At 45.4% G+C, this 25,169-nt stretch overlaps 1 protein-coding gene across 2 annotated transcripts in view; it reads right to left on the bottom strand.

The window, feature by feature from the left end:
- Positions 1-5,455: 5,455 nt before the first annotated feature.
- The window catches only part of Tbcel (tubulin folding cofactor E like), a 60,311-nt gene continuing 40,597 nt past the window's right edge, over positions 5,456-25,169 (bottom strand). For both annotated transcript variants that reach the window (XM_052188606.1, XM_052188605.1), the window contains exon 8: positions 5,456-9,288. In XM_052188606.1, the coding sequence (XP_052044566.1) occupies positions 8,970-9,288 (319 nt within the window). In that variant the 3' untranslated portion in view covers positions 5,456-8,969. The remainder of the gene's footprint in view (positions 9,289-25,169) is intronic.

Below are 25,169 nucleotides of genomic sequence, written 5' to 3'. Positions count from 1 at the left end.
TGGCATCGTTCAGAGGTAATTCTTTGGGGAGGCAGCTGGATTCTGAAGGCTCTGACATTGACTAATGCTCCGTGGGTTTAACATGTTTTTAAAAGTATTGGGAAGTGACAGAACTATGGAGGAGGGCCAGGTGGGAGGAAGTAAGTCACTTGAGGGCACATCTGGTCCTTTGTTACTTTAACTCTTTGCTTGCTGGCTTTCATGAAGCAAGCAGCCTCTGCACATGTCCCTAGCACCTTGATGTTCGGCCTTACCCTATGGCCCAAAGCCTGGATTTAATCCCTTGGTCCAGGCAATCTGAGATTAGAACACGTGAAACTGCGTCCTTCCCTCAGGTACTTGGCACAGTGATAGAGTCTGCCTATCAAACAAGCGTGTGAGCATGTTTCTCTGGCCCACAGGCTTAAGCCAGCTCTACTGGTGGAACGAAGGCTTGCAAGATGCAAGGTCCTGAACACCTCCCCAGGAAAGGCATTGAGCAGCAAAGGGTCTGTGAATATGGGCCCCTGGCAGCGGATATGCCCTTAGGCCATAAATATGGTGCACGAGATGATCTCAGCCTAGGTGAGGAGTGAAGAAAATTGCTTGCGAAGCAGATGCAGCAGATATAGAGGGTGCTCCCTTAGCAGAGACCATGGCAAAACCCCACAGGACCACAATCGAGGGCACCCTGGGCTCCTTGTGATATGAACAGGAGGGGCATAGGGCTACAGTTACAAAATGGGATTAAGGAGGAGTAGCAGAGCAGAGCTCGGGTGACTCGTTTTGGCACCTCTTGGCATTACCTTGCTTAGTTGTGACTGAAGGACATGTGCCACAACCCCAGACTGAGTAGCACATGCTTCTCAGGGTCTCCGGATGTTCTCAAATCAAGGTTTGGATGAAGCTACCAGGTAAGACAAGCGTACAGCAAGAGCTGAGGAGCTTTCAGATGGAAGGAATCTACAGACATCAGTTATGGCCCTGCAATCAACTTCTGTGGAGGGCAGCTGTCCATCACCCGTCCCAGGCTCCTGACCTCCCTCTTCACAGGTCCCCCTCAGAAACAGGATTCTCAGAGGAGTTTCTCAGCTTTGCAGGGGAATTAGAGCTGTTCTTGCTTCAGGTGGATGGTGGAGAACAGTGAAGATACACCTATCAGATCCTTCGGTGATTTCCAGGAGACTGTGAGGAATGTGCTGAGTAGGCAGCTTCCAACAGACACCCCTTGAGTGTCCTCAACACATTCGAGAATGTTATTGTTCTTCTGCTCCAATGGTTGAGAAAAATCACTGGGAGAAGACCGGAGTCATTTCTGTTCAAGGCAAGACTCAGCTGGCAAGATTTCCTAGTTCTATAACATTCCTTTAGTGGGGCCACCTTTGATGGATCTGCAGCTCAGTCTGAGGGCTTTTCCTGCCCCATCCTGCTGGTTCTCTGTCCTTCTCCAGGTGTTATCCCCCACTATGACCTGCTCTCTGGCACCATATCCCTCTACCACCATCTCTCAACTTTTGCTTCCCAAGAAATTGAAGCCAGGACCTTGGTGTCTTGAACTCTGTAGGGATGGTTCTGATGCTGTCCTGTTCCCCTGGTGGTTCTTGATCTATCAGTAAGGAAGCTATTGGAAAATTGCTGGGCAGAAGGAACCTTCTGGTTCCCTGGAGGCAAAGAGACAGAAACAAGGGAGGAGGAGTTTCACCATGCTTCTGAAGGATAAGGGTTGAAGGGCCATGTGAGATCTCAAAATGGCATGGCCACACAGGCCACTCCTACAGGTGGGTGGTCAGGGATGTTTAGCAGGGGCTAGATGTGACTGAGCTGCTAAAGTTTAGGGCAGGTGGGAGGTGCAGAGATAGGAATAAGGAGTAAGGGCACACTAGCTGTGGGAGTTTAATAATGCCCAGCAATTAAACTGTGCCAAGAATGCAAGTTGAAAATGAGCAAAACACTCCCCCCCCCCTCTCTCTCTCTCTGTGTGTGTGTGTGTGTATATGTGTGTGCTTTATCTGTGGATTCAAGGGAAGCTGGGTGGGAGCTGGCAGCACAGCCTGTTCCCTGAGCTTAGGCAGGGTAGCAACAGCTACACGCAACAAACTTTGTATTTTCAGAATGCACTTATTTCTAGCACTTATCTAGTGACTAGTGAGGCCCATTCCTAATCCCCTAGCTTTACCTGAGACAGACAACTATTATCTAAGACAATATATACACTTTTCCCTAGAAAGGAGTCATACCAGATTTTCAAAGTGGATGGCACGATAGACGGAAAATACAACTGGGTCCCTGGGGATTTCTGCACAATAGCCGGTTACCGAAACTAAAACTAAACCTGAAACAAAGCCCTCCAAGATTCTTACATCTAGAAGTACACCTCTCTTATTTCTGTCTGATCTTCACTCCTGGTCTTCTGGGCTGACTTTAGAAGCTGGGAGACTCGTATAAACAATCAGTTTATCATCTTTTTTGTTTAGAGCCAAGGTCTATGTAACCCTGGCTAGCTTGGCATGTGTAATGTAGATCAGGATGGCCTCAAACTCATAGAGATCCACTTGCTTCTGCCGCCTAGGTCTAAGATTAAAGCTGTGTACCACCACACCAGTTAATTTTTGTTATTGGTGTGTGTGTGTGTGTGTGTGTGTGTGTGTGTGTGTGTGTGTGTGTAGGTGTCATAATGGGTGCAAGGAGGTCAGAGGCCAGAGGAAAACTTTCAGGAGTCAGCCCCCTCTCCCACCTTTATTATACAGGATCCAGGTGCAGATCGCCATGTTTCCACAACAAGTGTCTTTCTTTGCTGAGCCACCTTGCAGGCTCAGGTTTTCATTCCTAAAAACAGATTTTTAAAACCCAGAGTAAATATTTCCAAATTTTCCATATTTTTCAGCACACCATGATGATAATATTTAATTACATACTACAAATATTGAATTTAGATGATAAAAAAATGCTTTAGGATCTTACTTTTCAAAAAATTATTTCCCTAGGTTCTATTTCTTTCTGTTCTGGTCATATTTGTGTTCTTTATTCTGGGTCTGGGCCAATGTTCATATGAAAAATATGATGTTGGATCTTTGAAGAATCACAGAGTGATGCTTATTAATGTTTATTTATGAATCAGAATACTCCCTAAAGGCTCAATAACAAAAGATGTTCATAGCTTAAATATTAGTCATTTTCTAAAGCCAACTTAAGTATCTCTAATAGAAAAAGTCATTATTATTCTGTGGTCTTGGGATGGATCTGGGACTCACATATGCCAGGAAGGACCTTTACCATGAAGCTACCTTCCTAGAAGCACCAAATCAGTTAAAATAGTAAGCTCTAGGTACACTCACGTAAATAAAGAACTGGCTTTCTTCAAATAACGTTGTTAGCACACTGAGATTGGAGGGGGCACTGTGTATTCCTGGTTGGCCTAGAACTATGTAGACCAGGCTGGTCTCTAATTCAGAGGCACTCCTGCCTCTGCCTCCCAAGTGTTGGGATTAAAGGCTCGAGCCACTTTGCCTGGCCCTTTATATGTTAATTTTGTATTATCCTACTGGAGAATAATTTGATGATGTCTGTCAAATTTCCAAATACTGGCTTTCTGATACAAGTAGCCTCATATGTATGACAACCGTTTATGGATGATTTCAAACACTACAGAGGCACACCTAAAAAAACAGAGAGAAGGGGAAGAGAAACTTAAGTGTCAAGGAATGAGGTACCAGTCAGATACATCAGTGTATACAATGAATAATTACATTGTATAAAGACGCTAAGATGATTCTCTATGTCCTATTACAGAGACAGCTCCAAGATACACTTCATGAACAAAAAGGGCAAGGCTTGTGACTACACATAAGTTACGTGTAAGGAGAAAGCCATTAGAATGCACATTTGGATTCGCTGCTATTTGTGTAAACTCTGGGAAGACACAAGAAAGGAACAGAGGATGAAGTGCAGCTATTACAACGGGGCCTTTCAGTGTCTGTCTTTTTTACGTTGCTGGATTTTTGAACCTTTTGGAAGATTCCTGTTTAGAAATTAAGTTTGAACATCTTAATGTCATTTCTTTGTAATGTAAAATATGAAAACAAACTGACTTTTAACCTAGTGGACATTTCGCATCACCCCTGCTGTAGTTAGTTCCGAGTAAAGCAGACACCTGCCCTCAAATGTGGCATTTTTCTCTTTAGCGCCTTCCTGTCTGTCTCTCTCATGGCTTTTCTCACTTAACACTGATCGTATTACTTAACCAAAAAGCACTCAGAGACCAGGAGGCTGTGTAGGGCTCCACACATTCAAATTGCATTGGAATGGGTTTGGCAGACCTAAATCCTGCAGGCAGAGTAGATAGCCTGTCTACTACTATTTTGCCTATCTTGCAGTCAATATTTATACTGTTTACATATAAATATTCTCCTTCGTGAGAGCCAAAGAGGGACAGCAGCAGCAACAGCCTTATCCTCTGATGAGGGTTCCACTGGGCTAGAAGCGGATTCCCCCCTTTCCTCGACAAATGCCAACTGTGGCTCACTTGGTACTCTGGCATGTCCCTGGCATGAATCTCAGTTGGAACTCTGGTCCCTCCCACCTTTGGCCCCATACTGAAACTAAGAATAACCTGAGGTTAAAACCAAGTTACCGGTGGTCTCCTTACTTCATACTTACTTTTACCAATAGCATCAATGACAAGTACCCAACACGGCATTTCAGAGCAGCCGGGATCTCGGTGGACAGGTGGTTCCGCTCCAGAGAGCGCTCATTCTGAGCACAGTCTCATGGCGTGCTCTACGGCACCCAAGGAGTAACAATGACGGTGCAGATTGGAAAGGTGGGGTTTCAGCACTAGCACTACACACAGCTGTAACTAGCTAGAGCCAAGTGTCATTTACCAACTCTGTCACTTCGGATGTGACCTGTTCTTTGAGTTCTGAACAGGATGCAGAAATCCCCTTAACCTTAAGAACAGCACAGCTCCGCGCTTCTGAAGCACTTCGAGAAATTCATGGACACTAGCTTTGACTTCATTTTCAGAAGAATGTTAATTCCTAGCATTTTACCAAGAAATGGTTGATAAACAGTTAAGTGTAAAATATCCCAAACCCCAAACTTGTAGAACATTAGCTTTTGAAGAAAAATGGCTCTTGAATAAAAACTGGTAAATCTGTATTTTACCAAAATATAATTTTCGATCTCATTCAATAAAGAGGGTGCTAAACAGAAAGATGGTCTCCAAAGGGTAAGCACACAGTATAGCAATCTGAACTTTTGCTAACAGATAAATTTTTCTTAAAAAAGAAAATTTTTGCTTGAGATTGTTTAAGCTCAGAGAAATTCCCATTACCTTTGGCAAGATGGCCAGACTGTTACTAGCTTAAGCCAATCTCACCAAGAAGGCGCCCCCAGAACCAATGTTCATCTTTAGTGGTATAAAAACCACCAAGGATCTTTGTCCCGCCTCTGAAAGAAACACTCAGAACACAAAGAGGAAATGGACTTGGAGTTTTAATTTTTTTTTAAAGATTATCTCTTTATATATATATTAATAAAAAGTGCAAAGAATAGACCTTCATGTTTAAATTATATTCTAAAATAAAATATATATATATATTTATATTTCCATTAACTGCAGGAGACAACTGTAAAGGGCCTGAGAGTCCAGTCCCCTCTCGGTCACTAGAATAAACATACATTTTAAGGAAGCACCTATGAAAAACGGTAGAGTTCACAACAACATTTGGGGACACAGAGCTTCTGGGCATTCTTGAAAGCAGTTTGCATTTCAGTCTTACATGAAATGAAGGGAAAAGTGAAATTCATAAACAGAAATTACAGTACATGGAACTACAGAGCATTCTGGAGTCATGTTCTACTTGCCCGGGGGCCTAAGCTGTGTTGCGGAGAGCCACACTCAGGTGTGTTAGGAAAAAGCTACTGGTGGCAAGGCTCCCATGGTGATCAATACTGCACAACCAAGTGTCCTCTGCTCCCAGCATGGCTGGTGGGGTGACATGGCTAAAAAATCCCAGCAGGAACTGCATCTGCCCTCCCTTCCCGTACGTGGCTTCTCCCTTTTCTGTGGTAGCATTCCAGCTCTCTGCTATGTGGCCTCAGTTTCACCAGAGGGTCTCGAAGAGTGAGGGCGCCATCTCTGCTGCTATCTTATGCATTTATGGCGACGGGCGCAGAAACAGGCAACTGTGGACCCCAACGCCCCTTTAAAGCACTCCAGGATCTCTCAACAACTCAAACCAGCAGCTCCATTTGGAACACAGCTTCAGCAGCTCTGCCCACAGGGAGGACCCTGTGTTTGGATTTGGCTTTCTTGTGTTACTCCTTTCCTTTCCCACAACTGGAAAGAATTTCTGCTTGAGGAAGGCATGGTCTACCCGCCGTGCGGAAGGCACACCTCTGTAAGACCAGTGAGGTCAGCTTTTCGCCTCCTAACTGTCAACAGTATGTTCCCACTCCGTCTGATGAAGTCAATATTAACTACAGACAAGCATGACAGATAACATGCAGGCTCAAAGTCCGCGGTCTCCGCCCGCCTCCTTCTGGGTCTGTTATAAAAAATAATTTTGGTTATAAATGTCTACACAGCACCGATTTTATTTCAAAACCAGCTTCTTTCCTCAGCCACCCAAATGAATCTGGAAATACGCATGCTCAAACAGCTTCCTCATTTACTTCTGTTAATTCTAAAAGGCCAAGGATTGTACTTAAGATTTTCTTAATTGGAAATGATTCGGCAATGATTCAAACCACCAATTACAATGCCCTAAAAATACCTACGCCAGTTGGATTGGATGAGAGGCTCCTTTTACATGCAACTGTAATAAAGGATTAGGCCTGCAGCAGATAAACACTGTTGAGTAATAACAGAAGATACGAGTTTCAAAGAGTAAAAAAGCCTCTCATAAAACTCTGTCATATATAAAATATCTCATTGTGACCAAAGTGTAAGTGCTCACTCTGCCTTCTGCCGTGGGACAATAGTGGCTCCAAAGTTCAAAAATAAGAGTGCCACTGTTTCCCAGGCTGACAAAGCAATGTCTCCATTACAGTTTCTCTTGCAAACTCCCCGGAACTCACACACGCGTACACAAAGCAACCACAGTCTTCATCTTCAGGACAGGGTTGCCACACTTTTTTTTTTTTGTCTATTTCCAAAAATCTGTCAAGAAAATGCGATTGCAAAATAACTGTCCTCATCTATACCGGCTTGATTCCCACTGCTCATTTTTAGGATTCTGAGACAAAGTCTATAGCAGGAGAACCGGCTTCATTCATCTTTCTAAACCCTTTGGCTTTCACCCTTAATGCTGCAGTGAATGCGGGCCAGCCTTGGGAGACCCGGGTCGCCTCGGGAGGCCCCGGTCGAGGCCCGGGTCAGCAGCTTTAGGTGCTGACCCTGAAGTGCAGTGCGGTGGCGAGAGAACAAACACCTGCCACATGGCGGAGGAGGGAACTTAAAGAAGCCATCTCCTCATCCGTGAAGAGGTCACACGGGTCACTAAAGAGTTTACAGGAAATTAAGTTTGTAGGAGGGGTGGAATCACATAACAAATGTTAAAAGCCAAAACAAAACAAAACAAAAACTAGAACAGAACAAAACAAAAAACTGCAAGAAAACCAACCAGGTTAACAAAGAATGGAAGGCCAAAGAAAAAGATTTCAGGGTAGGAGAGTAGGTGAGGGGCGGTGTCAAAGGTCAAGTGCTTTATACACAACCCTGTAAAAAAAAAAAAAACCTCTGCAAAAACACCTGGGGGGTTGCACTAAAAGTTCACTCCTAGATTGGGCAAAATTCATTTCACGTGGACATAAAAATACAAAACATAAACAGCTGTTTTATCACATCATCACAAAGTCCCAAGAAAAAGGTGGGACCCACAGCTCCCTGTGATTAAAATCTCTCACTTTAGAGAGCACAAGGACAGGGCTTCACTCAGTAGAATGACACGGGTGGAAGGGCACACACTTCTCCCCAGCATCACCACTTCCTTCAAGCTCCTGGCCAGCTTACCAGCCGATTCTCTGCTAAGAGTGCGTACCCAGAACTCTTCCTTTATTTCCATAGCTTACATGATGAAGCTGTTAGGAAGAACATTCACTGAGCATTAGGAGCCCAGAACAGGCAGAGTGCCAGGTTAAAATGCCCGGCCCAGGGTTCCAGGAGAACAGTCGAGTTTCCCAGGCTTTAACGCTCCACCAATTCTCTGTAAAACCTGAGTTCCTGAGATCAGAATCAGGCTGAAAATGCTTAAAATACTTAAAACCATTTAAAACTGGGAATGAGAGGGGGAAAACAAACAAAACAATGACAACAAAACCAAGTTAAATTATGAACAGAATAAAACTACCAGGTAATTGGATACAAGTCAGAAGGAAAACCGGACCTCCAACGGACAGGAGGAGGAAGAGGGCAGGGAAGGAAGAACCAGAGAAGGCCCCCTCCACTCCCCCACCTCCCCGCCCCCCCACCCCCGCCCCCCAGGGAAGATCCCCATCTCTGGATGTGAACTCTGTGCATCAGCCCTCGGAGGGACCACGCTGTCTTTGGGCTTAGCAGGAAAGAGCCCAGTGGCTGACAAACCCCAATGACACAGTAAGAAGTCGGTGATTTCTCTGTCATCTTGGGGGGGGGGAGAAATAGAGAGAGAGACAGAGAGAGAGACAGAGAGAAAGACAGAGACAGAGAGAGAGAGAGAGAGAGAGAGAGAGAGAGAGAGAGAGAGAGAAGAGAGAGAGAGAGAAAGAGAGAGAGAGAGCTCACATAAAGACTGGAGATGCAGCCATGTCTGTTAACTGAGCTGAAAAAAATCTATGGTAGAAAATACCAAAAACCTAGCCATTCTAGGGGAAGAAAATATACAAAACCCCTCCAAAGCTAAACAAAACCCAAAACAAAATGGAAATGTTCTTCCTCCTAAAGAAAAGCACGCCGGAAACAAACACCCTGCAGGAAGTCCTTATGTAAGTTTTTACAAGGCTGGTCGAGGTTATTTTGTTTTTGATTCTACAAAGATTTTATCTCCATCCCTAATGCCAAAAGAGTGCAGGGCCCGGGAGCTGAACTTCATCTCCTCCGGGCCGAACGGGGCCTCGTGGTCAAAGTAGTAGAGCAGCATGCTGCTGGGGGGCAGCTGCACCAGAGCCTTCAGCTGCTTCTTCAGCTCGGCCACCGTCTGGTCCAGGCGGATGCTCATCTCCTCCACTTGGTCATTGAAGTGCACTTCTACTTTGGCACTGCTCTGGGGTCTTAGGTCCACTTCTGCCAAAGGCTCCAATTTCCCGTATTTTGTAATGAGCTCATGATACCTAGGAGCAGAAAAAGAATGTCAACTTAAACTACTCGCAAATGGCACCGCTACCCTGAGTGTCTTCTCATCCAGTCCGAGACTGTCCCTTCCTTCAGACATGTGCATCTAGATACCGAGTGACTGCTGTGGGCTCAGTGTCCTCACACAGCTACTCTGCTGAGGCCACAGTGAATCCATGTGCTCACGGAAAGGAGCATCGTCCTGAAGATGGTCCCCAAGCCTCGGCTATGTAGACAGCAGCTTAGAGGGGCCGAGGGTGTCTCCTGTAGTGTACCAAACACTCAAGGAGACCGAGGCTGCATAAAACAAGGTGTGGTGCACACTATCTAGCACCTGGGAAGTGGAGGTAGGAGGATTACAAGTTCAAGGTCATCCTCAGCTACATGTCAAGGTCAAGGTCAGCCTTGCTATAGCAACTGGGTAGGAAAGAATAGTTTGAGAAAGAAAACAACTAGAGGGACTGGGTGCTACAAAGGCCACAGGGAGAAGCCAAATGCCCCCAGGGTGCCCTTCTTCTTTTTTTTCTTTTTTCTTTTTTCCCTTTTGAGAGGGTTTTCTTTATGTAACCCTTGATATCCTGGAAGTCTCTCTGTAGACCAGGCTGGCCTTAAACTCATCTCTCATGTGCTGGGATTAAAGGTGCCTGCACCCTTTTTGGGTGTTACCACTGAGAAAGGAAACGCTTAACAAAGCACCTGTTTCTTAGTAATACAGGGGAAGGGAGGGGCGATGTCTCTGGATGCTCCGATTATAGAGAACAGCAATATGAATTTTATCTGTTATCTAGCTCTTTCAAGGAAGCCTTTTTCAAATGTTCCAGCCTGTCCTCAGCCAAATATAAGACAGTTTTGAAAAGATCAAGGGCTCATTCTTGGAAAAAGAAGACAATAAATAAAGATATTCTGTCATCAGGGCAGGAATAACAAAAAGCAAAGCAGAGAATGAGGAAAGTGAATTATAGGAGTAAGAACGGGGTCCCTAACATTAAATTCCTACATGGAAATTCTTGTATCCACTGCCAGCCTTGAAGGAATTAAGTCTGATTTGACAGAGGAAGTTGGGCAGTCTTCTATATACCAGCCAGGAGAAAGAATTCACCATTCTTAGTTCTACCATTACTAAGACATGCCGAGGTTAATTAAGGATCAGAACTCCACAGTCACGTAGCATTATGTTCTAGCTCTCCTGCTCCTGGCTTCTACTCAGCACAGTCAGTGTCATAACAAGGTTAGTAGAACACTAATGACACAGTGAGACATTGTGCTGAGAAATGGAGGGGAGAAATGCGGTGCAGTAAAAATAGCAGAGGCCCTGACTTTCAAGTCTATGCTGTGATTAATACGACTCTGCAGCTCAGTCCTTTGGATCTGCTTCCTTGGTAGCAAATGCAGGATGCTAAGGCCTGCCCTTCCCACCTGAAAGGCAGCCATAAATTAAACAACTGGTGAGTAACTCCTGTACATCCAAGTAAGAAAGACATCAGCATCATAGCCCTGCTGCTCCAGAGCTTACAACAGTAAAGTATACACACACCTTAGAAAACCCAAGACTGAAGTCCCCCGGAGGCACTTAGAGAAGGTGATGGTGTGACTCGTCAGCCTGTAGAATGTCTACCAGTGCTGGAGCCCAGAGTAAAACAAGAAAACAAAAAAAACCAATCCACAGGGCAACAGTAGCAACACAGGTATGGAGGGCATAACCTAACGGCTGAGCCTTTCTCATGGAGCCCAGAGCTCTGTAGTATGTGGGTCAGCAGGTCAAGAATCAGATCTTCAGACATACCAAGCACTTTGGAGAAAGAAGGTAAAGAGAGAAAGTCTGCTTCACTAAAGACAGCAGAGTCAGGGACGGAGGAGGTGGGGACAGAGGAGGCGGCCAGGTCAAGGTAGAACCAGAATAGAGAAAAGCTCCAGCGGTCAGAGGCCTGTCCGTCCGTCTGTCTGTCCACCATCAGGATGTCTGGGCTTCAGCAAAGGCAATGCAATCAGAGCACAGCAGGGCACAGAAACTCAAGTGAACAAACCCATCAGGACTTGAGATTACAGATGACTGAAACCTTTCCCAACATCTCCTGTCACTTGCCTTCACACATCTGGAGACGACTGTGATCCTGCAAAGGAAATTCAAAAACAGCAGCGGAACCCACATGGTCAAATGAACTGACCCCAACTTAAAGACTTCCCTCCAGACTACAGAAAAGCAGAAACAAGGCCAACACTCCAGCTGTCAAACTCTTCCTCGAAGGGAGAAAAGAGGCAATTAACAACACAGTCAAGGAGCGTAATGCACGCCATGTGTCAGTAGCCTGAGACGGCCCACTTTCATACATAAGTCATATAAGCCACAGAAGTGGAAGGAAATACCACAGGAAGAAGAATGGAGGGAAGGAACAGGAACAAGTCCAACAGTGGAGGCAGAGGGCAGTCTCAAAGCGAGCACCATGAGAAGAAAAGGCACCAGGAGCTCGGCGGCCTAGGATGAAGTAACTGGAAACACAAAATCCTAAGAAGTCAAGGAGACTAGTGAACTGGGGTAAGGTGAACCTCTGCAGGGGAAGGAGGGAGGGAAGGGATGGAAGGGAAGGTGGAGGGAGGGGATGGGAGGGAGGATAGGGAAGTAGGGAGGGGAGGAGAGAGGGATGCTGCCTTTACCAACCAGCCGGCCTGGTGAGGAGAACAGCCGCGGTAGCTGTCCCTAGCTCAATTCTGCTGAGCAATAATTTAGTGCGGAAACATTCTGAAACAAGAAAGGACCCAGGAACAGTCCCTAGGAGTCCTTCCTTCCTTCACAGTACACCCCTGTCTGCTTAAACATGAAACTAAAATTTCACAATGGTAACTTCTGCATTTCTAGACTCCCTTGGCACGACGGACAAATGAACTGATCTCAGCCATAAGTAAGCCTACAATCTAAGCCTCACTGTGGCAGATGAGCAAGTGTATTTATGAATTAAATGATTTCCATGGGACATTGGGATGCCGTATACATTCTCAAAACCAACATGTACAGAATAATCTATGGTTACCTCATTATCTTTTCTTTCAATCTTTCCTATCTTAATAAACAGTACCGAAAACTATCCAATTTTTCTAGCTAAAACCTGAGCAGTCTGGCTTCTTCCTGTCCTATCTGGTATCTCCTCCACTGCCTTCATCCAATCAATTAACATCTTTTGATTTCCCTTTCTCCTGAATGTCTTATTAATCTATTTATAGTTTGAGTGCCCTGTGTGCTTTATAAATTCAAGTAACTCTTATTAGTGATCTGAAGTGATGATACATTTTCTTTCAATACATAAACTAGATGGCTTTTGTCTATATATGTCAAATCTCTTCCTGGTAGGCCTTCCTACACTGCAGAGTTTAAAAAGGTTTTCCAGAATTTTCCAGAATTTAAACTTCATTTCCCAGATTCCCTTGCAGATGAGATTTAGCTTCTGCCAGGATCAATAAGCCCAGAGTGAATGTAGCAGACACAGCATGGGGACAGGCTAGGTAGCAGCTTCTTAATCACCAGACTGATTCCTGGAGGCAAGAGCCTAGCAACATCCTGCTAGCCTGGAGATCAAACATCAAGGACAGTGCTTGAGCTGGGCACCCCACCCCCACCCTTAGTTTACTGCAGAAGTAACAGTGCCTTTGTAGGGGCACGGGGGTGGGGGGTGGGTTGTGGGGAGCAGAGGGTACTTGTGTGGTATGATCCTTGAGGCAAACCTCAGGAGGCAGCTGGAGTCTACTCTTCTAAAGACTTTGTAGGGCTGTTAGTCTCTGCATGAAATCCCTTCTTAAGCAGCTTATCACTTCCCATGAATTTAGGATGGCTCCAGGACAGGCTGTCTTCATTTTTCAAAAGCCCAGTACGTTTTAGAAACAAATTTCTTCCTAGTATTTTAGTCTGGGTATTTTATCTATTACTCAAAAGTCCATCCAAGCTGAACACTGCCTGCACCGTGGCTCCTCAGCTTCCCAAAGCATCTGCTCATTGTCTTCCCAAAGCTGTGTTCTTAGACAACCCAAATGGTTTCTAAGTATTCTTCAAAAGCAACTTCTCAATTTACAGCCTACGGATCTTCATCTGCTATTAACAGTATTTAATATTTATAAGCCTTGCTTCTTAAGTGAGCAAAATTCCATGTACTGTGCATTTGTGTTCAGAAGTTCCTGGTAAGTATCTCTCCTTAAAAAGGTAACATGTGAGGCTCTAGAGATGGCTCAGTGGTTAAGAGCATTGACTGTTTGTTCTTCCAGAGGTCCTGGATTCAGTTCCCAGCATCAACATGGTAGCTTACAACTGTTTCTAACTCCAATTCCAGAGGATCTGACACCTTCATACAGACATTCATCCAGGCAAAACACAGATGCACATTAAATACAAATAAATAATATTTTAAAAATGTAACATGTAAAACATGAAAAATTCCCAGTGGCCCACTTGGCTAAATATATCCCCCAAGTGATGAGAAGAAAAGAATTTGTTAAGTTTACTTTTTTCCTGAGGCAATATGAGGGGTTCCAAACTATATCCCAAGTATCCTCTGACCATCCCTATCTAATCTCCTCTACAATAAATCTTCTCTCACTCTGAGCCAATACCATATCCACAGCACAGAAGTGTCCTTAACACTTAGTAATGGATGTCCACTTTCCTGACACCAGGCCATGGGAACGCTACTTACTTGGCACACATTCATCCCATGTTGGAGGCAGATGGAACCTTAGCGATCATCTGTCACACGTTACAGAAATGTAGAGTCTGCTCATTACCCAGAAGCTCCAGGGCTGAGGTAGACTGAGCCTCAAGCTTACCCTAGACAGTCATTTCTCTTAGTTGGAGCCACAGGGCTCCAAGTGGTAATGAGCACTACTCTAGAAACTCGCTTCTCACTCTGCGTTCAAACGCCGGCCCTTTCAATTGTTCTTCAATGGCTCTCTCTTCTCCCCATTTTTCAAAGGGTCTCACCATGTGACTACAGATCCTTGGATTTCAGCCTCCATGTCCTGAGGTTGTGGGAGAAAGCCTCATTTCTCATTCTGTCACATACACCTGTGTGGTCCTAGTGCTCGGTTTCTCTGTGTCCAACTGCCTCCATTGCAAGGTTTACTTTCTTGATTAGCTTAAGCTACAGACCTTTCCCACCTGATTCCCTCAAGGGTCTTGACCCAGCATGTTCCATTAACTACTTTAAGAACAAGGCATTTAAGTACACTAGATTGGCCTTGAACTCACAACCTTCCTGCCTGTCTCGCTAGTGCTAGGATTAAGGGCATGTGGCACCACATTTCCAAATCACAATTTCTTTAACTCAAGGTTGCCAAAATTACCAGCTAATGGCTAAAATGTGATTCATTTGATGATGGAATTTACACAACTACCAGACAGCAGTTAACTTTTTTTTATCTGCAAACATTTACCATGACAATCAGGACTTTATTCAAAATGGCTTCATAAGTTCATCTTGTACTGCCTACCTCTCTAAACTCAAAGAAGCAATGAGTTAGACAAGATTAAAACCAAGGGCATACAACACAGGCTAGGAATGTGTGTGTGTGTGTGTGTGTGTGTGTGTGTGTGTAACAAATGAAACGGCATCTGACAGAACAAAAGCAAAAAAAAAAGGCCTTTTTTTATGTCAGACTGGTAAGTCTGACAAAGTTGGATTTAAGAAGGACCGAGGCTCAATGTGCTGTGATACACACACACAGGAGGCAGAGGTGGGCTGGAGACACTAATGCCCTATCAGTAATGACAAAACAAGCCAAGAAAAGTCCATTAATAGTTCCAAGTAGTACTAATGGCTTAACCTAGCTGGCATCGCAAATGCTACTCAATAACTAAGAACAAACATCTCTTTTTAGTGTATGCAAAGCAAGACTGACCATGTGCCTACTCAAGGCTATCTCAAGCATCACCTCAGCAACCTTCTTCCCCACATGCATGTGTACACATGTGTGTGTGCACATGTATGCGTATGTATAATTGTAGAGCCGAGTGGACAATCTTGAGTGACAGGGTCTCCCAGTGACCTGGAGCTCACTAACTAGGTGACAATGGCTGGATAGCAAATGACAGTAACCCTCTAGTCTCAGCCTAGCCTCCCCAGTGCACACCACCACACCCAGCAGTTTTACATATGATTTCCACCTGCAATGCATATATGCATGCGTGCGCACGCGCGCACACACACACACACAACTCATACTCGCACACACAATCAGTGGCCTGGTGAATGTCACACTCTTGGCTGTGCTGCCGTACCACATACAGTTTCTGCTGGACACTGTGCTGCGGGGAGCGGGTGCTATTATCTGTCACATACTGCTTTTGTAACTACATGTGCACCTACAATTAATCCTAATAAATGTTTCAATTAAAGGAGGGCTACAGACTCTACAGATTCCATGGGTGTCCTGTTCTAGAGAAGCCAAAACAACAGGCACAGAAAACAAGCAGCAGCTGACAGAGGGGAAAGGTTGGGGCAATGGGTTGATGAGGAAATAGTTTTTAGATGATGAGAATTTAAAGTCTGGTTCTGTTGGAGAGGGGTTACATAATGGAACTGTCAAAGCTCAGAAATATACAGTAAAAAAAGGGTGAAAATGTACTCTATGTCAGTTAAAGGACAATAAATCTGATTTTAAAAAATAATATGGGGCCAGGAAATGCCTCAATGGCCAAGAGTACTTGCTCGGCAAGCAGGAAGGCCTGAGTGCAGACAGCCGTGCCCAGCATGTAAGAAGCTGGGCCTAACTTCAGCACTGCTGAGGAGGGGCCAGACAGTGTTGGGGCTAGCTGACCACCAGCACCAAGCTAAGTGGGAGTCTATCTCAAAATAAATAGGGCAGAAAGTCACAGCACGGGGTACATGGTGTCCTCTGGCCTGTGCCTGCACACACATCACACATATAAAGTGGATCCTGATACAAGATAACCAAATAGGATTCATCCAGATAAAGGGAAAGGCTGAAGTGAGATTACTGCAGAAGGCGATCCACACCACCACAGCATGCTTCTCACATGGCAAGGATCTCACTAGGAGTGAGCTGAAGAGAAGACAGCACAAGGCCAACTGTGGTGTGCCCATTTCCACACAGAAGTTTAGCACATGACTGCCGTGGAATTTTGTCAGGAAACCTCTATCAGTGGTTGCCTGGGAACCAGGCCCTTCATGGCTGCTTTGTACAGATGAACAGAAAGATGTTCTTTTTGCTTCAAGTTTAAGATTTTCAACCAGATTTCACATGGAAGAATTGTTCATCAAGATAAAAATAAAGCAATGTAGAAACCAAGACACACCCCACAGATTATAAGAGGTACCACAATGTGTATAAACTCTTAAAGCTAAATGAAACACTTACTAGAAAAATATGAAATTGCCAACCCAATTTACTTTACAAAGCTAGTACAACACTTATAAACCCAGAAAGACAGATAATTATTATAGGCCAATTTTACATTTATAAATAAATGGAAACATTCCAAATACATGAGATTAAATCCTACTTGCTTATGAATGATATCTCTTATTCTATAAGTAATTGAACACTGAAATACAGAAATGGCTCAGAGTAAACATCTTGTTAAAATCCAGAGTAATAGAAGACAATGCGAACTGAAATGCAAAAAGCATTCTATAAAACCTGGTGCTGTTTAATGACTGAAGGAACACCCTAGAAAACTAAGAACAAAAACTACTGCAACTCAGTAAAAGTCCAATTTCATATCAAAATGTTTCCCAGTGAAGCACTGGATACATTCTCTTCCAAGGAGAAAGAAGGCCATTCATTAGACAGACGGCCTCCACTGCATCTCTGTCTAGGTGGGTCTGCGTCTCAGCTCTGAGCCTCCAGCACACATGCTACACAAGTATTTTACCGTCAGAGCCACATCCCCAACCTGCCTATTATTTTATATATCCCACTAGATGTCCCGTTCAAGGAAAAGAAATGAGAAGTGCAAAAATTATTTGAGGAAATATGTGGGTACAAAGAAATCCCCCCAAAAGTAAATATGAACTGCCTCAATGCTGTTAAGAATGACAGATAACCAGCATGCAAAACTGCCAATGGCCGCCCTAGTCACCAACAATAGCCTGCTAGAAACAGAACAAGGAGCTGGGCGGTGGTGGCGCATGCCTGTAATCCTAGCACTCTGGGAGGCAGAGGCAAGCGGATTTCTGAGTTCGATGCCAGCCTGGTCTACAGAGCGAGTTCCAGGACAGTCAGGGCTACACAGAGAAACCCTGTCTCAAAAAACAACAACAACAAAAAAGAAACAGAACAAGGAATCTCATTTGAAAGAGCAATGAAAGTTAATAAAGTGCCTAGAAAGGAACTTAACAAAACTGTATGAGACACTTGTGAGAGAGAGGCGGGGCCTGTTAGGACACAATGCTCTGTATACACTGTGTACACGGAGTGCTGCTCCACTAACACAGGGCAGGCGGTGAGGCCAGACGCTAATTCTCTCCCCTGTTAACCAATGCAGTGTTCACAATCTAGTTACAGCAGGGTTTGTGAAACTTACATTTCTAAAGCCCACGTGGAACAGAATAGCCCTACAATAACTAAAATAATTTTAAAACAGTGGTGGGGAAGAGGCTTACCCTGTCTGGGAACTACGACTGTGTAGCTCTGTGACGAGGCAATGGTACAAGAATGGATAAATATGCCTACATACACCGATAGACAAGACCAGGCCCCTGAAACAGAGCCACGCGCAAGAAGCAAGACATGGGACAGAGACAACATTCCAGACCAAATCCACACCAGGGTGGCAGGGAAGGAGAGGCCTCAAGTGCTGTGTGAAATCACACAGACAGCAGTGCCACACAGTGAAAGCCATGGTGCACACAGAAACCACAGTGCACATGCAAAACTCAGGAGAGTATCTTAAGTGACCATCAGATAGGAGAAAACCTCCCCTTTAACGTGAGCAGAATAAGTAGCAGCTGTGGCCACACGCACAAGACCAGCACACGCTGAAGTCAGTCAAACTACATCAAGGATGGGAGAAAGGATCACAAAATGATCAGAGAAGAAAGTATCAGTTCTTCAGGGATGTGGCCCTCCACCCTCCGGAAGGTTTCCACGTTTCCAGCGGATCACCCTATACTCAGGCACATGCTACCAGCATACTGGAGTTCATAGTAAAAATCAAAACAAAAAACAATTCAGAGGTTTTGTGGGGGAACACACACACACACACACACACACACACACTTTTTTGAGTAAGCGTTTCTTTGTGTAACAGCCCTGGCTGTCCTGGAACTCAGAGACCAGCCTGCCTCTACCTCCAGAGTGCTGGGATCAAAGGTGTGCACCGCCACTCCTGGATATAAAATAAAATTTAAAGAGTAAGCTGTAGAATAAAAGATTGGTAAGGTTGGCATTAAAGTTTAATACTGTCTCCAACAAAATAGAAACTGAGAAGACCACGGGAAGCCACTTCATTGACACAGAAGTATAAGCCCTGCTTTATATGTTGTTGTTGGTTTTAAAGAGACACCAAAGATGCACACCAGGTTTCTGACCTGAGGAGCTGGAGCAATGGTCAACAGTTGTGAGTACTTAGGGGTTCTGCAGAGGACTAGAGCTCAAACCTGCTGAAACTCCAGCTCCAGGAGGATCTGACCAACTCTTCTGGCCTCTGTGGGCACCTGCACTTGGGTGCACATGCACACACTCCTGCACTTGGGTGCACATGCACACACTCCTGCACTTGGGTGCACATGCACACACTCCTGCACTTGGGTGCGCATGCACACACTCCTGCACTTGGGTGGGCATGCACACACACCTGCACTTGGGTGTGCATGCACACACACCTGCACATGGGTGGGTATGCACACACTCCTGCACTTGGGTGTGCATGTACACACTCCTGCACTTGGGTGCGCATGCACACACTCCTGCACTTGGGTGGGCATGCACACACACCTGCACTTGGGTGTGCATGCACACACACCTGCACTTGGGTGTGCATGCACACACACCTGCACATGGGTGGGTATGCACACACTCCTGCACTTGGGTGTGCATGTACACACTCCTGCACTTGGGTGGGCATGCACACACACCTGCACTTGGGTGTGCATGTACACACACCTGCACTTGGGTGGGTATGCACACACACCTGCACTTGGGTGGGTATACAGACACACAATTACAAAATAAAACAAGTCTTTAAAAGGATGCTTGCTCTGGTGACTTCCTAGAGTAAGAAAGAGGATAAGCAGTAAGGCTAAAAGCACCCCATTTTCCTGAAATACTCTTTCTTTTTAATTAAAGTAAAATAATGTGAAAATAAATTCATCTGCTCTGAATAGAGGAAATGAGTATCTTATTACTCTTAGTAATTTTTAGTTTTATTTTTTATTTTTAAAAATTAAACAAACCACCACCAACAAAAGGTACAGCTGGCTACTTGTTCTGAACAAGGCTAAGTTCAGAGACCACAGGCAGTTTCCCTAATACCAGCAGCACTTGGGGACCTCACTGCACCTCTTCTTCGAAATGCTCATCTGTAACTGCTTTAGAGATTAGGAAGGCAGCGACCTCCTGCTGGGCTGAGGCCGAGGAAGAGGCAAGAAGTGAAAAGCAAGTCCTGGTAACAACAAAGCCCACGGCACAGGGAAAGCTAACATTTCAGAGGGTCTCCGAGGAGCTGCGAGGAGAAAGCCCCTTTTGTCTCCCCTCAGACTCCCAGCTGAATGTGAGCAGTGCTGTGTCACCACCTGACAGAGGATGATGGAGCTTGGCAAGGCGGAGAACCCCAGGAGACCCGTGTCCAGGGAGGAATGTTCTTCACAACAGCAGGTCCTCTGTGTGGAAGGAATATGAGGTAACGGACACAGTGCGCTAGGATTCCTCCAGCATCGGAGACAAAACGGGCCTTCATCAGGGTGGTGTCCAAATACAGCCTGCTGCCCTGTCTCACAATCACAGGAGATACAATCAACTCGGCTAAGAAAAGCCATTAGAAAACTCTAGCAGGAAAAGCCACTCTCCATACTTCACAAGGCACGCCACTGGTGACATTAAGCAAGCACTGGAGGAACTGGGCCCCCAATCCTTGGCATTCTAAAGAAGCCTTCCCAAGAGAGCTCAAGCATCCCTCAGGACACACAGACACACAGACACACAGACACACACACACACACACGAGGGACCAGTTTTTGAGGGGAGTGAAAGCATAGAAGAGCTTGAGGAAGCTGTCTGACAGCAACACTCCTCTGTCCATCTGTCCATCAGCTGAGAGTCCTCTGGAACCCTGGTTCTTATAATTCTTTTGATAAAGGTTGAAATTTTAAGGTCTGAAAAAAGAGGTACCCCAAATCAGCTAGCTCACTCACTTCCCCATACTGAGCTCAAAAACAAGAAGACACTGCACCCCCAAAGATCAAGACAAGCTGAAATCCGAGAGGAACTTGACTCCTTTTGTTTTTTTCTCTCTTTAATATTAAACGGAGGACTACGTATTAGCTCAGTGCTACAGAAGCAGTTTAAATCCAACCTCTCAGAGGAGACAGAGAGGGGGCCACGGCAAGATTAGGGGAAGCTCATAACCAGAAGCAGTGTAACAGCATCGGGTTAGGGGCAAAGCAGTAACAACACATGTGCTGGGCTCTGAGTGGGGAGGCCCCGCCATCCTGAATGATGCTGTGATGTCCTAGAAGGATCATGGCTGTGAACACTTGAAACAAGCAGAAATGCGCAATGTGTTTCCTTAGGACTGTGCTCTATAATTCAGCCTAACACAGGCATCCTCTAAAAGGCTTTCAGTGTCTAGAGTACAGCCTTGTTTCCTATAACCTCAATCAGTAATTCAGTCTCCAGGTCTTTCTCAGGCCCTCCTTAGAATCAGAACCCAAGCCCACCCTTTGAACCAACCATGCTCCACATCAAACTTCCAGCAATTTCCTATCACAGTAAGAACAGCGATAGGTAAGAACCACCACGCTGGCTCCTCCCTTACCTCCACTACTTCCAGTCAGAGCAATCCCCCTCACCTTCAGCAGGCTAGTACAAATGCTTTCTAGGACAAGGTGGTCTTTCCCTGACCTAATCGTCTTCCTCATGCTATGAGCACAGTCAGGTACTGAGCAGTGCTACCCTGCCAGGCAGCATGTGGATCCTGGGGAGAAGGGAAGGCCCTAAGCAGAAACACTGCTGCTCTGCCCAGCAGTCAGCAGCGAGTGTGGGAGGCACCAAGAGACTGACATACGAATGGACAGACAACAGAATACAAATCAAGTCTGGTTTCTGGGCTAAGGGAATGGCAGGATGTCGACAAGGTGCGCTAGCTTGACCAGGGTGTGCGGATGGGGAACCTCAAGTACGGTGAGAGCAAGAAAAGAAGCAGGTAGCCTGCTTGGTGCGGGCCACTCGGGGAGAGCACCAGAGCCTGAGGGGACAGTGAGCCAGCAGGTCACCAGCAAGCAGGTTCCTGCTTCTGTTGTTGGAAATACATACACCTGACTCTGTGTCAGCTGCTATAAGACTGTGTGTCACACTGCAAGACGCGGTGTGAAGGTTTGGACTCGAGAACAAGGCAGACAGAGGTTAGAAGCCATCAATGGAAAGTCTGTGAAAATCTAACTTCAAAAGAAAAAGGACCCAGATGGTCTCAACAGAGAAGGAGGAGAAAGAAATCCTGAGTAAGTCCATCGTTCTCCTGAGAGCTCGGGGCAGGAATGGAAGGCGTGAGGAGGGGGCAGAGGGGCAGGTGTGGAGGAAGATTTTGTGTGGGGAGAGAAGACATCAAAACTGTGATTTCAGACACATTGTTTCAACATCCAGGTGAGGCGCCAAGCTGATAACTGAAGCACTAGGTCAGGGTAATTCATCTCTGACCGGGCCCTCAGTTATAATCACTATTACTTTTATTATTTATTATTACAATTATTAATTACAGCTACCCACATAGGTGGCATCTAGAGCCACAGGAATGGCTACAAGTATGAAATGAACAGGTGCAGGAAGAGGAATACAAGGGAGAAAGGCCTGGGAACTCAGTCTCTGGGGGTCAGAGGTCAGGACCCAGCCAAGGAAAGGGCCTCTAGCGTGACCCCAAAGCAAGCCTCTCTCATGCTGATGTTTATCCTGACACCCCCAGTTTCTGGCCCAGTGCCACTTGGTTTAGAGCAAGTATGCAGTAAATAAGTTAAAACATCCCCTGAACTAGGATCTAGAGTCAGTTCCTAGAAGTTCTGTGGTGAAGCAGAAGAATCCAGTAACTGAAACATGATCAACCAGGAGAGGACATCCTCCAGCCACCTGCAGCACACACTCAACTTACTATGAAACAGTACACCACGGCTCCAGGAGCCACTGGGAGACAAGGCACAGAGGAGGCCTATTGACCAGCAGAGCAAACACTGGGTGCTCAAAGGCCAAGAGACAGAACAGAGGCTTTTCTTCTCTGGTTGTTTCAGAAAGCAAACAAACACATGGCCTATGGCGGGGACTCCGTCCCATGCTGGCCAGTCACTTGCCATGAGCAGCCCCAGCAAGGAGGCTCCACCAGCAGAAGCCGACAATGACAAGGGTAACGGAGCACCCACAGGCAACCACTGAGCTCTCACACTTATGAGACACACTCACAACACTGAGGTCTGACTCCCTTCTGTGCCCAAGATGGTTGGATGATTCTGGGGTAGGAAAACAGACTATAGATCTCTGGATAGTCCTTAGTAGTTCCGTTTGAAAGAAGACCAATCACAGTGTGGAAAAAACATTTCTGTTGCCCTCAGGGACCCTCAGCACGCCATGATGGCCCCTCACACGTCACTCAGAAACAATCTGAGTCACTTTCCTCACACATCTAAATAAAGAAGACTGACCTCATGTCTAATTAAAACAAGGCAGGAAAACCAGCAGCAGGACCAGTCAAAGGAAAAGAAATGTCTTTTCCAAAACAAATGGACATATCTGTGGATTTCAGGAAACCGAATCCCTACTGATTCAGTACAAACCCTGGGTTTCCTAAGGGGTCATACTTCCACTGTGTACTAACTGTACCAGGCTATGTGTGTTTTGTCAGTATTTTAGGAAGAGGTAATGTACGGAACTGGAAGAGAAAAGGGTGAGTTCAATGCCGATGCTCCACCCATGAATCACTGTCTTAATTCACAGCATGCATACCGCATACGCTATACATTTTAGGATACACATTCCATACACTGTCTTCTCTGTCAAACATAAATACCACTATAGCTTGCATTATACGTATTTATTTATGAAGTATATTATTCATTGTTGTGGGTGTGGGTGCGGATGCCACGGCACACGTGGAGGCACAAAAGGACCTTCAGGAGTCAAGTTCTCTCTTCTCATGTGGGTGCAGGAGATGGGACTCATCCTGTCAGGCCTGGTGGCAAGCATCTATATCTGCTGTGTCATGTCACCTGCCCCCACAGTTCCTTCTTAAGTGCAAAATAGTTCTGGGATATCAAATGGACTCAAAAACATTTGCTGACTAAATCCACCAGTTTTATTTCAAAACTACTGGGACAGGCATTGCAGTGGACGATAGAAGACAACTTTGGCTATCTAGTGTCTGAACAAGCTTCAGATGATAGCCTCAGGGGAGGGGTGGCCCAAAACCCATGAGATGCAAGCATTTGAGAGACATTCAAACACTACAGAGAATATATTCTTCCTGTGTCCCCAAAAACTACAAGAGGGGAAATGGCACAAACCTGTCTTTTTAAATCTTAAGTACTAGGCAAAGATGCAGACCTGAGAACTTATGTGTATGTGCTTAGTTTATGTGTGTGCCTCTCAGTGTGCCCACCACATATGTGCAAGAGCCCACAGGGGTCATAGAGAGCATCGGATCTCTGGAACTGAAGTTATAGACAGTTTTGAGCTGCCATGTAAGTCCTGGAAATAGAACTGAGGTCCTCTATAGGAGCAGAGAGCACTCTTAACTGCTGAGCCACCTCCCAAGCTCTCAGAGGTGGCCGGCAGCAAATGCAGGACTAAAATGCATGGGCATGGCTACAGTGATGGCATGCCACCTGTTGCTGTCTGTCTAAACGTCACTGTCAGGAGCAAGTCGCTCTTGGACGGATACAGAAATCCGGCTGGGCCTTGCTTTCTACCGATCCTGTCCGAGAGTAATTCTCTAATCTTTCTGTCTGTTCTGTGAGCCACATGGCTTTTTATTATCTTATTCCTAAATTCTTACTTGACTTAACTTGCCCAGAGTTGATTCTGTTGCTTGCACTACGAAATTAGCAGGCAGTAGATGAATTATAAGCAACAGACTCTCAGGTAATGAAGGGCAATCTGTGTTTGGTTTCTGCCTAGGAAAGGCCAGTGGGTATCATATTAGTGCTCACAGGAGACATTCTTTAAATCCTCAATGTGGAGATGTGAAAGAACTAATTATCACCCATGGTCACGTGGAAGGCTTGGGGTGACAGAGATAGTGCTACCAAGAATGAAGATCGTGCAAAGTCAAGGCCACAAGGCACAGCACCTGCTAGCTTATGGGATTAAATAAAAGGAAATCATGGCAAAATCCCCATAAACTATGCCCAGGGAGGATACTGAAATACAGGTACTATTAAAAATACAATGTAGTCAGGCATGGCACATGCCTATTATCCTAGCACTTACAAGGCTGAGGAAGGAGTGAGAACTAGGTGCAGGAGAGGTGGCTCAAGAGTTCAGAAGCTCCCAGATTTTCCAATGGACCAGAGTTTGGCTCCCAGTATCCTTGTTGGGCAGCTCACAAACTACCTGTCAACTCCAGCTCCAGGGAATCTGAAGAGAAACTTCATAAATAAATCGAAGATGTAAAATACCTTTAGAAAAGAGTGCAGGAGAGAACTGGACTGAGGAGTGTGCAGGGTGTTCGGAGGCCTTCTGCACT

This window comes from Apodemus sylvaticus, chromosome 7 (genome assembly GCF_947179515.1).
Source record: "Apodemus sylvaticus chromosome 7, mApoSyl1.1, whole genome shotgun sequence".
Taxonomy (NCBI): Eukaryota; Metazoa; Chordata; class Mammalia; order Rodentia; family Muridae; genus Apodemus; species Apodemus sylvaticus.
The sequence above is the reverse complement of the archived record's forward strand: the minus strand, read 5'-3'. Positions and strand labels throughout refer to the sequence as shown.